General features: G+C 34.1%; 1 protein-coding gene across 1 annotated transcript; it reads left to right on the forward strand.

Annotated features, from left to right (window-relative positions):
• The first annotated feature begins 3,512 nt into the window (after positions 1-3,512).
• On the forward strand, positions 3,513-10,788 carry LOC110633691 (BEL1-like homeodomain protein 4). The gene is made up of 5 exons (XM_021782409.2): positions 3,513-3,928; positions 4,195-5,671; positions 6,966-7,351; positions 8,065-8,125; positions 9,855-10,788. The coding sequence occupies exons 2-5, from the start codon at positions 4,295-4,297 to the stop codon at positions 10,467-10,469; spliced, it is 2,439 nt and encodes an 812-aa protein (XP_021638101.2). The 5' UTR covers positions 3,513-3,928; positions 4,195-4,294; the 3' UTR covers positions 10,470-10,788.
• The last annotated feature ends 1,891 nt before the right edge of the window (positions 10,789-12,679 follow it).

Genomic DNA, 12,679 nt, shown 5'->3' on the forward strand with positions numbered 1-12,679 from the left:
GACGGAGGGTGGGATTCACATGACCATCACCCGAAAGAAGAGAGGAGAAGAAGGTCAAGTGTCAACTATCAATTCGGTTTGCAGTTGGGATAGAAAAGTACTTTTTAATCTTTCTTCTCTCTCTCTCTCTCTCTCTCTCTCCCTCTCTCGATCACCCAATCAGAGTATTCATCCATGAGTATCAGAAGTAAACCCTGTAAATGCTTGTGTATATTTATTTTCCCATTTCCTGATAGGCTTTTGTAATTTCTCATCTTGCATTCTAAGACAAACCAAATTATTGTTTGCTTGCTTTCTCATAAACCTTGTCTTGATCATTTTATAATGTTGTTTATTTTATATTTTATGGCGTTATTACATAATATTTCCTATCTAAATTTAGCTGTATTGACTTAAAAATTTAAATTTGAAGCATACCTTTTATCATACATTTCATGCTATTGCTATGTATATGTATATATATATCCACCAATTAATTTGTTAGAGATTGGAGAGTCTAAATCACCTTGGAAGTGCCTTTTTAGATGGATCTTCTTGAAATCATATTCAATCCAAAATCTTAAGGCTCATCACGTATACTGCGAGTTCATACTCCATCGATACACTCTTCTCTGGAAGAGTGCCTTCCTGCTCCATTGGGTCTGCCAAAATCATCGACCACCATTTTCATACTCGTCCTTACCATACCATCGACTCTGATGCCACTTGATAGAAATCGAGGAGCCCAAAGTGCTTGGAGAGCATCTTTATAGATGAGTCTTATGAAAGAACACACTAATGAGATTGACATCATATCCAACCCAAAACCTTAAGACAATGGAAATATAGGTCATTCTCACTTATATGTCTCTCATTCATTTTATCTTTTTTCAATGTGAGAATTTTACACTTGTATATTCCCAACATAATTAATGTGAATAATTGAGCGTATGTAGTAGCTTGATGATAGACTTTTAGTGTTGAATATATCTAGCCCAAATTCGACTCCTCGCATTAGCATGTAGAGACTAAATATTATCTCCACTTGATATGTGCATTGATCTTCTGTGAGTTGTTTACACTCCTGACACCTTGAGACCCATTTCGAGTTTGGTGATAAGTCTCTTTCTATGAGATAAGGTTAAATAAAAAATGTCAACGTACCCTAATTATCGTAGACATTGGATTTAAGGACTTATAACCATCAAATTCAGAGAACCCTCATTCTATTTTGTTAAAAAAAAAAGATTTTATAATTAATTAATTAATTATAAGCTTTCACCAAATCATTTTCCATCGACATATATATATGTTATGAAGCTTGTGCAATTTCAAAATTATTATATCAAGAAGATACTTGCCATCTTGCGAGGAGGACGTTACCTTAATTAGTTTATTTCCAACTTCACAACAATTAATTAGAAGGATAACACCTCAACCTCTCAAAAAAGATAATCTAATCCTCCACCTTGTTCTGTTATTTCCATGCATGCAGGAAATAAACATGTCAATTTCTCCTCTAGCTAGCTGCAAAGTAATAACAATAAAATAAAAGCAATAATTATGTAAGTTAAAGAAAACAACAAGAAGAATTTGTTAAGAAGCTAGCCAATAAAGAATCGATTTTAAGATTCTATTTTAAATTGAGAAATACATACATACAACTATATATATATATATATATATATATATATATATATATATATATATATATATATATATTCTGTAATTGTACGGTTTCATGTGACAATATAGTTAATTCTTTTTCTTATTATTATTATTATTATTAGTGATGACAAGCATTGATAGGCCACAAAGGTAAACATATAATCCTGTCTTTGCTTCAATGATTGTCAGCTCTCTATTGATCTCCTCTTTCCTGTCTCTAAAATTGATCATGTGGGGGACATTGGGAGTTGGGTTCCAAGCTTTATGGAGCCCAAAATTATTAAAAAAAAAAAAAAAAAAAAAACCCAATTGGGTGGGATTAATTATTGAGGGATGAAAGAACTTAAAGCCAGCTAATGCCTAAAGGAAATGTATAACTAAGAGCAGTCTGGGATGACCACATCAACCAATTTTAAACCTGCTTTTCTCATGAAAAATTTCCTTGCTTTAATTTGAGAACCTGTTTTTCTATTAATAGGAAGTGTATGTATGATCTTGTACCTGTTGCTTTTGGTACCAATAAGAAGCTGCCGGAGATAGAGATTTAATTGAAAGAAAGATAAAATATTAAGTAAAATGAAAAAGATCCCCTGCCCTTTCGCTTATCAAAAGCTATATAAATCCTAAAAGAAAGTGCCATACTATCCCTAATTATGAAGGGGTTGGACAAGTGTGTTAATTTATACCATTCTGAAACATAATGTATACCTATTAGGTCCCTAGCTACCTTTCTAGACAAGGGCACAACCTAACCCTATAATAATAATAATAAAATTATTATCATAATAAATATATTTTTTAAAATAAATAAGATTATGAACTTAAAAGCTGTTAAATATATCGTTGCCTCACATCGGTTAGTATTAAGCAAATACAGCTAAATACAAAGATTTAGCCAATCCTTTTCCTTCGAGCTAGTTTATTTTTAGGTTAAATTAAATTTAATCTATTTATATATATATATATTTTTTAATTTATTAATAAATTTTAATTTAATATTATCAGAGTCATATTCAAAATTATAAAATTTTAAATTTAAATCTCAATAAAAATTAATTGTAAAAATAATATAGCTCTACCGAATTCAATCCCTAAATATGCAAAAGCGAAGGGGCATTGCCAAGCCAAATTAAAGCGGTTATAAGTGGTTTTCAAACCCTAGTTGACCTAGCCTGAACCCATAACCCACGGCACGTGCCAGCCATGTTTTGCTTGTAGGCTTTCCTTATTCTTTATTCTGAGAGATAAAAATGTGTATAGATATTATTATTGGATTTGTCTATCTCCGTTTGCCTGTCTAGTTAGATATAGCTTCGGTTGTGCTATTAATGCATAAAAAAGCATCCCCCATGACCAAAATGCCCTCACCAACTTGGGTTGGAAATAGTTATAAGCTAGGGCATTATGGTCATATAATGAAATCAAGAGGATGGTGGCAGTTTGGATCATTGAGATGACCTTGTACTAACCTTATCTTTATTTTATTCCGTAGTTTGCGTTGGTTTCCAAAGGACGTAAGCAAAATGACAATAATACCCAACATTTGCAACCCAATATTTTCGTCATTACCCATCGCCTAAATAAAATTTTATATGTATTAAAATTCACTAATTGCATAAATATAATTAAGAAGAAATTGACCATATATATATATAATTTTGTTTGGAAAATGTTAGTTTGGATACCCCTGACTTGTAAAATCCTAAAGAATAACATGGCCTCAACCCTTGGAGAGGGTCATATAAGTAATTTGGTATAGACATTGATAAATTGTCGCTCAAGTTTTTTTTTTTTTCATATTTTTTGTGTTTTTATTTTATTTTGTTGTTGTCAAAATGAAGAAAAAAAATTAAAGAAATATATTAAAAAAATGGTGAGCGAAGAAAGGAGGTGAAGGAGAGAAGAAGAAAGAAAGAAAGAAAGAAGGAACAGCGACCTCTTCTCTTTTTGCTTTCTCTCTCTCTCTCTTAGTCTCGCTCTTATCAGTCTCAGGCCCTAAGCCACCATTCTTTTTTCTTACTTTTATATTTTATTGTTAAAACTTCACCTCTCTTTCTACAAGCCTTGATTGCAAACACACACTCAGCAAGTGCTGCAAAGAGCAGCAGCTGCTAGCAAAGGAAAGAAAAGGAGAGAAAGAGAAAGAAAGAGACGAAAGACAGAGAGACAGCACATAGCTATAGAGAGATAAAGAAAGGAATTCGCAGAAGCTTTCAATACTACATAAGAGAAAACGATGGCAGGGAGCTTTGCATCCTTTCACACTCTGCAACTCCAAGAGGTACTTGTGCGTGTGTCTGTCTCTATATATATGTGTGCGTTTAGATGATGAACAAAGCTGAAAATGATAAACAGAAATTAATATTTTTTAATAAAAAAATAAATAAAAGCTCTAAAAAAAACCCGTTTGATGCTCCTATACCTCTCTCTCTCTCTGTCTTCCTCTCTTGTTTTTTTGCTATTTTTCTTGATATCTATGTAAACTCTCATCAAAACATGGGTGTTTCTTGTTTTGCTTGTATCGTCTAACCGATCCATGTTTAGCAGAATTGAGCAACAGAAAGGGAAAGCGAAGACAAGTGAGTGACTAGAAAATGAATTTATATATACAAGAGATGATGATCGTCATAGATACCAAGACACTGATATGGGGATAGCAAAACCACCGCTCCCTCCAATTCTCTCTCACTCCAAGATTCACCAGTCGGTTGCTCCATTAATTCCACCCAAGTCTAATACAGCAAATTATTCTATGTCCCAAGACTACCAACAAGCAGGCATCTTCTCTTTCTCGAATGGCTTCGAGAGATCCCAAGTAACTCACCAAGAACATCACCAGCTGCAACAGCACCACTTAGACCAGCAGATCCGCAGAGACAAACTTAGAGTTCAAGCAGGTTATGGCCCCACTCCAGGGCCATTAGTGGGCATCGAAGAGGAAGAATCCGGTGGCCTTCCGGTCTATGAAACTGCCGGCATGTTATCAGAAATGTTCAATTTTCCTCCTGGTGTGCCAGCCGCCGCCGCTGAATTGTTGGACCAGCCGTTGCAGTCTAATTACCGGACCGCGCATCCTCGGCAACAGCAGCCAATAACTACCAACGAGTGGTACAGCAACAACAAGCAAGGGATAGTAGGAGGTTTGGGTCCTTCAGAGGATTCAAAGAATCATAATACCCGCGACAGTTTAGCTCACCATCATCAGATTTCAGGCATTAATGCAGATTCGGCTGCAGCCATGCAGCTTTTTCTCATGAATCCACAGCCAAGATCACCATCTCCTGCTCCTTCGTCCAATCCTCATCATCCTCCGACTTCTTCTACACTTCACATGTTGTTACCAAATCCGTCTGCTTCTCTTCAAGGGTTTAGTGTGTCTGGTCCTGGAGGAGTTTTCGGCGCTAGTAGTGAGATATCTCCCCAACAATTCACATGGGTTCCTGATAGTGCTCATGCAGGAGCCAACAATGGTGCTCAGCTCAATAACCCAAGTGAGATTGGCAGTGTTGTGGAAGGACAAGGACTTTCTTTGTCATTATCTTCATCGTTGCAGCACTTGGAGGCAGCCAAAGCGGAAGAATTGAGGATGCGAGAGGGTGGATTATTGTATTACAACCAAGGAGGGGGCTCCTCTTCTGGTGCGACTCAATATTACAAGAATTTGGGTGGACAACACCAGGCATTGCATTTGCAAGCAGGAATGGAGCAAAACCACCAAATTCATGTGGGGTTCGGATCTTCCTTAGGAATGGTTAACGTTTTGAGAAATTCCAAGTATGTGAAACCAGCCCAAGAATTGTTAGAAGAATTTTGTAGTGTTGGGAGGGGTCAATTCAAGAAGAACAAATTTAGTAGGCAAAACACAAACCCTAGTTCTAATAATCCTGGTGGCAATAGCGGTGGCGGAAACGGCAGCGGCGGCGGTGGTTCTTCGTCTTCAACGAAGGATCTCCCTCCTTTGTCTGCTGCTGATAGGATTGAGCACCAGAGGAGGAAGGTCAAACTTTTATTTATGCTTGACGAGGCATGTAATCCTCTCTCTCTCTCTCTCTCTCTCTCTTTCTCTCTCTCTCTATTATCGTCCTAATACCTTCTCTCTCCCTCAAGAGTCAAGACCCAATCTTTTTGGGTTTATTTTAATTAGTCCATTATTATTGAAATCAGAGGGTCGAACAGAAAATTCTGGCCTGTTTTTATTCAATCTTTAAGAGCCAATCAAAGAAAAGCCGGCTGGTGCAATAGGGTTCCATAGGATCTACTAGGTAGAGTCGGATTTGCCATTGTTTAGTAATAATTTTTTATGTAAATTTTTCACAATTGAGTTGATTGGTTGGGGCTGTCTGTTAAGGTACTTTGGATTTTCATTTGGTAAAAACATGAGAAACTACTATTATGGGTATGCGTCCAGCGAGAAGCGACGTTCCTTCTGACTGAGGATGACCACTAAGCCACCGTATTACGTAGGAAAATTATTGCGAAGCAGCTGCTCTTTCAGATTCATACCCATCATAGTAATACTTCTGAGAAAACCATTGATATTATATCTTAGTTGACTTGGAGCAGTGGGATTTTTCTTTTCTTTTTGTTTATGCATGCAAAAACACCAGCAAGCCTGGCAATTGGCTCTATTGGGGATGGGGAGAATGATGTTCCATTTATTGTTCCTATTAACAATCATTTCACTGTACCAGTTCTTTGATCTACCGATTTGTTCTTTTTTCCCCCCTGCATTCTCTTTCCTTTAAGAGCTACAAATTACACTTACCAAAATATTTTTGGGGTCATCTAATTCTGAAAGAAGAACTTGGTTTGGCTTTCTTCCCCTTCTCTTTCTCATTTTGTCTCATAATCAACATCATATCACATCATTCCCTAGTCCTATAATTCTTTTCCCTTCTCTCTCTCTCTCTCTCTCTCTCTCTCTCTCTCTCTCTCTCTTGTATTATATTAGCCTACATTCACTAAATTTTTTTATTGCATGACAATTCTAGTACACTACTCATATCATAGTCATTTGTGATATTGATTTTGTCCTTTTAAGACAGCGGTCTTAATTATTTACTACCATTTACACTATAACAATAACAATGTTAGGAAATTCTGTTTTTAATTCCTTCTCTATCTTTCAACAATTACTTCTTTCCTGGGTTGGTAAGGCAGAGAAATTGAAAAAAAATGGAAAAGAAAAGTTAATATCAAGGTACAAGGTAGCATGATTTCTGATACTGGACCCCAACATTTAACAAGCATTGGGATTGATGAGATTTAATTTTCTTCTTGAAATTAATTTGTCTGTGCGTCTGGTCAACAATTTGCAGGTGGATCGAAGATACAACCATTACTGTGAACAAATGCAAATGGTAGTGAATTCATTTGATCTAGTAATGGGGTTTGGAGCAGCAGTTCCTTACACAGCCCTTGCCCAGAAGGCCATGTCGAGGCATTTTCGGTGTCTAAAGGATGCAATTGCTGCACAATTGAAACATAGTTGTGAACTACTTGGGGAGAAAGATGGAGCTGGAAGCTCAGGTATAACAAAAGGAGAGACTCCAAGGCTAAGATTGTTAGAGCAAAGCTTAAGACAACAAAGAGCCTTTCATCAAATGGGTATGATGGAACAAGAAGCTTGGAGACCACAGAGAGGCCTACCTGAACGATCTGTCAACATTTTGAGAGCCTGGCTTTTTGAGCATTTTCTCCACCCGTACGTTACTACCTTTACTTATAAAATTTACATAAAAGTAAAACCATGGGTTGCACTAATCGAAATAAAAGCAATTATGTTATTATCATATATTCATTAAAGCTTTTTACGAGATGACATAATTATTATACTTTACATAATTAGTTAACTAGACTATAGATGCATGGATACAAAAGATCCAAGTTCACTTTGTTGTTTCTCTAGCCTTTTTCTAAATTGTGAATAGAGGAACAGCAATGCAGTGTCCTTGGATGTTGTCTCGTCAGCTAAAAGCTGTAAAAGGATTTTCTTTGCCCATTGCTTTTTACAATACAGTAATACTTAGTCTCTTGCAGACCCAGAAACTAGTTAGTATAAAACCTAACTTTATTAAAGTGTAATATCACTGCCAATGGCCACCTTTTCTTTCTCTCTCCCTTTCTTTTTTTTTAAGACAAGTGATGTAGCTTATCAAAAAAAAAAAAAAAAAGAAGACAAGTGATGTAATGGAAATAATAATAAGATGAAGAGAGATCAGGGAGTGCAGTTGTTCTTCTGCTACCGCTACTGCTGCGGTGCTGTCTACTACTGTGCTCATCTTTCTTCTTTTAGATTCTCACGCCCATGCAGTAAGAAAGGTTAAATCCCGTGTACGGGTACATAAAGCATTGGTGTCGCCTTATACGGTTTTAGGTAATAAGGTCTCTGATGTAATTATCTGTTCTCTTTATCAGGTATCCAAGCGATGCAGATAAGCATCTGTTGGCTCGACAGACTGGTTTATCGAGAAATCAGGTTAATCCCTCTCTTTCTCTCTCTCTCTCTCTCTCTCTCTCTCTCTCTCTCTCTCTTCTTGTTTTTATATATACACACACACACCTTCCCTCCTCTTAAACAAACCAGTGAAAACAATAATAAAGAAACAAGAAAGAATTTTTATGTTCCGGGTTATTTGTTGTGGCTGAACTTCGAGAAAGAAGAAGAGAGAATAGAGAAACCCAGTAGAAGAATCATCAGTAAGTTCAGTGGGAACTTTCATGGTTTTGGGTTTTCTTTCTCCGGTTTTATTGTCTTTCTGTTAGAGAAATTAAGATACAAAATTAACCATAATGTTTTTTTTGGAAAAAAATTTACTCTTTTATTTTCTTTCTTTTCTTTGGATTCTTTAAAACATTGGGACATAGATTCTGAAATAGACATAAATACTGAAACAGTGAGGGAACTCCTCAGACATAAATATTTAAGAGCAGAGGCAAGTACACTAGAAATGAGACATGGAAGTTTGCAGCTTTGATTCTCTCTCTCTCTCTCTCTCTCTCTCTCTCTCCGTCAAATGACACTGTCCAACCACTCGAGAAATCGAGAAAGAACCATTAAGGCAGTGAACAATTTTATTTTATTTTATTTTTTTTTAACTTGGAATGTTAAACTTCTTGTGTTTTTTACACCCTCCTTTTTTTTACTTTGCAAGTAGAAAAGTTCTCTCTTCATTATTCTCTCAAATCTCCATTGCGTACATTCTCATGCAGCTTCTCTTGCTTATTTTGGGGTGACTAGCTAAACCCTTGTTTTTTTTTTTTCAAACAAAAATCATTTTTCAGTTCTTTGTATTTGTAGATATATATTTTTTTCTTCACAGTAATCTTGAAAATGACAATAGAAGAGAAATTAAGAATTTTTTTAATTTAAAAAAAGTATTTTCTTTTTTACTAAAATAATAGTTATTTAATGTTTATAAAATGTTAAAAAAAGTTGTCTGACCTAAATGCTTGTGACATTATTTCCATGAGATAAAGTTAAAACGGACACTGAATTGCTGCGACACAAAATATGAAGAAACTGAAGCCTATTCCTATTGTAATAAATAACTCAGACACCAAGCCTCATTAATGGAGTGCCCTCACTCTGATAACTTTTGACTTGTCCATGGCACCCATGAGTTTTTGCGGCCACCATTGTAGAAAATACCCTACAATTTGGTATTTAATATATAATTTTCTATTTATTACGGTTCGAATCATTTAACTAAAATTAATTTATTAAATTATGTAAATTATTAAGGAATTTAAGTTTAGTATATATATATACTAACAGTTTTTAGAAATTATGGCATTTCAAATTTAAATATGCAATGAAAATTAAATGAATAAAAAATTATGAGATAATAAATGTTTTATTACTAATTTTTAAATGATAATATTATTCATTTATACTTTTTTTACTTAGTATGTTGTTTCTTAGGATGAGTGTACTGATTGATTTGTTGACTTGGGTATAGTTGGAAGTAATATATATGCTAAGTTTTTCTTGGTATTTAATAAAATGAAGTTTAGTTTATAAAAAAAATATTATTTATTTATAGTCATATAAAAAAAAAAAAAAAAAAAAAACTGTGCGTGCAAGAAATCAAACCTTCTGTTCATTAAAAATTTGATCTATATATATTCATAAAGATAGCCATGAGTTCATGAAGTGCATGATTAATTCAAACTTGCTAATTAATGATCCCATGTTATGTTTCTAGGTATCGAATTGGTTTATTAATGCCAGGGTTCGGTTGTGGAAACCCATGGTGGAAGAGATGTATCAACAAGAGGCAAAAGAAGAGGAAGGAACGGTAGAAGATAGAGAAAGAAAGCAAAGCAACAACAATAGTGGGGTTGCACAAACACCAACGCCAAGTTCCACGCCAACGGCATCCTCATCAGCACCTCCAACAACCACAGCAACACCAACAGCAGCAGCAGGAGGCAAAAGATCCGAAAATGCCAATGAAAACGACCCTTCACTTCTTGCAATCAATAGACAATGCTTCTCGGAAAACCAAGCAAAACACTCCCCTTCAACCATCGCGACCACCTTTATTACTCCCACAATAGAGGTGGCGCCACCACCACCCCATCCCCAACCTTTCCATGACTTGGCCGATGAAACGCGTCGCCTTGGCAGCTTGGTTCCAGCTGACTATGGGACCACCTCTGCTTATCATACCAATGCTGGAGCTGACATTGGATCTACTCTTATAAGATTTGGGACCACTGCCGCTGGTGATGTGTCACTCACTCTAGGGCTACGCCATGCCGGGAACATGCCAGAGAAAGGTTCTGCTTTCTCAGTTAGGGACTTTGGGAACTGTTAATTATTTTAAACCCTCTTTTTTATATATAGTACCTTTAAGAAAAATATTTATTTTTATTTTCTGTCTTTTATTTTTTTTTTTTCCATTTTCATTCTATATGTTAAGAAGAAAATACATAATGAGAAAAAAATTAGCATATATTTTGAGTTAGTTAGCTGTATGGAGTCTATTGTAATTGTATAGAAGGCATTGTTTTGCTCTGTGTATTTATAAGGTTTTGTACCTTAATATTGGCTAGAAAATAACATGAAATCTTGTATTTTTCAGAGATTAGAGAGGTCGAGGGGCATGCATGAACAGATTTTTATTTTTATTTTTATTTTATTATTTCTTTTATTTTAGTAATGGCAAAACCCCCCCAAGACAGACCTGGCTTATTTATCTATTACACCTCCCAATGTGACTATGATTGAGCAGTGAATGCTTCTCCTTATTGATACATGCTACAAAATCACATGAAGAAACTATAAATAGATGGTTAACTTCCAATTTATCATGCACGTCAATTTCTCACCTTTATTGGGCATGATCTTATCTTTTTCTGTTAGGGAGACTATTTTAATCTTACACTTATCTACTACAAGTTTTAAATATGTTTAAATTTGAATTATTTTATTTTTTTTATTTAAATAACTTCGATTGAGATTTATTCTACGTAAATATATTTGGTAAATTTGAGTTATTTTTAATATAATTTTGAAGTCTTTTTAATTGCAAGATTAGGAGTTTTGAATCGTAATTAAAAACTAAATACTTGTGCAAATTTGTTTATACATAAATTTGACAAACAAAAAATAAGATTGAATTTAACTAATTAGCTTTAACTTAGTGGTACTAGAATCATTTCTAGGGTTGTGAGATCTCAAAGTTGAGTCCTAGTTGGAGCTAATTAGTGAAAAAAAAAAAGATTTAAACTAATTTGTTTTTTAAATAAACAAGTTTCAAACACCTTTAAATTCAACTTGAAAACTCATAAATAGTTTCAAATTAATTTCAAAGGAAACTATTTTTCTAGAAATGTCATAATAATTACAATAAACATAAACTAAGTTGAATAATTAATTAACTTTATTTAGATAAAAATGTAATTATTTTGTAAAACTAATAGTAAAATTGTTAAATTTTTTTGAAAATTCATTAAAATCATAATTTCACTTACTTCTGACATAAGAAAAGATATATAAAAGACATGAAGTTCATCCTTACTATAATCCAACTGTTAGTCTAAAATGAAATTAAATTACTGAGTAGAAAACAAGAGAAAAGATGATTAATTAATTAATTAAATTATAAAGGCAGATAAGGAGCTTGGACAGGACTTAATCAAAATAATCTAGAAACTTAGTTAATATTACAGAAAATTATTGTTATTATCTAGTTACCCCACTTGAGAAATTGGAAGACATAACTAATTAATCCATAACAATATGGATTTTATATAATTTAGGAAACTGAGTGATAATGCTATGTTTAGCAATGGAGTGGGAAATACAAACTGAATTATGCATGCACATAAGACAGTGTTGACTGTTGACATCAAGGTTTAGATGTAAAATTCTTGCATAGATGTACTCAGCCCATTGTAAACTTAAGAAGTAATATATATGGTGGCACTCACATGAAAAATAAGTTAAATCCGCATGTTTATCTCTTGAGTTCATGATTGACCAAATCATATGCTTCTTCTAGCTATAGCTATAGTTCCTCAACAGAGAATTCTTATCTAGATCTGATTTATCATGGATTCAAAACATAAAATAGGTAGAAATTCACGTATTTATATTTTGAGTTCATGATGAATTAGGTTTGGATAAGTTTTTCTTGCAGTCATAGAATCATTGGAGTATTTTCATAGTCTTCATAAACCAAAAAAAAAAAAAAAAAAAAAAAAAGAAGAAAACAAGAAAGTTGCTCAAAGCCCAAGCAGACTGGTTGATTTTGTTAAGCTACCTGATAACCAACGCAAAATGAAGGTTCCTTCAAATCCAAACCAATAATATGCAAAGCAACAACTACGCTTTACCTAATATGTTGCTTTTCATTTTAGGAACACACTGTAACTAACCAATAACTACTATTTGTCCTACATTTGGATTTACCAAGTTGTTCTGCTTGTACAATCATGTCCCCTTTTGAATTTAAGGTAATATAATTTCATGTAAGGATGAAGAATTTCTAGTAACTATATAAAATTAATTAAAAATCTTTGG

The sequence above is a fragment of the Hevea brasiliensis genome, chromosome 7 (assembly GCF_030052815.1).
Source record: "Hevea brasiliensis isolate MT/VB/25A 57/8 chromosome 7, ASM3005281v1, whole genome shotgun sequence".
Lineage (NCBI taxonomy): Eukaryota > Viridiplantae > Streptophyta > Magnoliopsida > Malpighiales > Euphorbiaceae > Hevea > Hevea brasiliensis.

Excerpts from the sequence above, each read along its gene's own strand:
- LOC110633691 (XM_021782409.2), top strand. The coding sequence starts at position 4,295 with ATGGGGATAGCAAAACCACCGCTCCCTCCAATTCTCTCTCACTCCAAG. Across the intron at positions 7,352-8,064 it reads TTTGAGCATTTTCTCCACCC|GTATCCAAGCGATGCAGATA; the intron begins GTACGTTACTAC and ends TCTCTTTATCAG. Across the intron at positions 8,126-9,854 it reads CTGGTTTATCGAGAAATCAG|GTATCGAATTGGTTTATTAA; the intron begins GTTAATCCCTCT and ends TTATGTTTCTAG.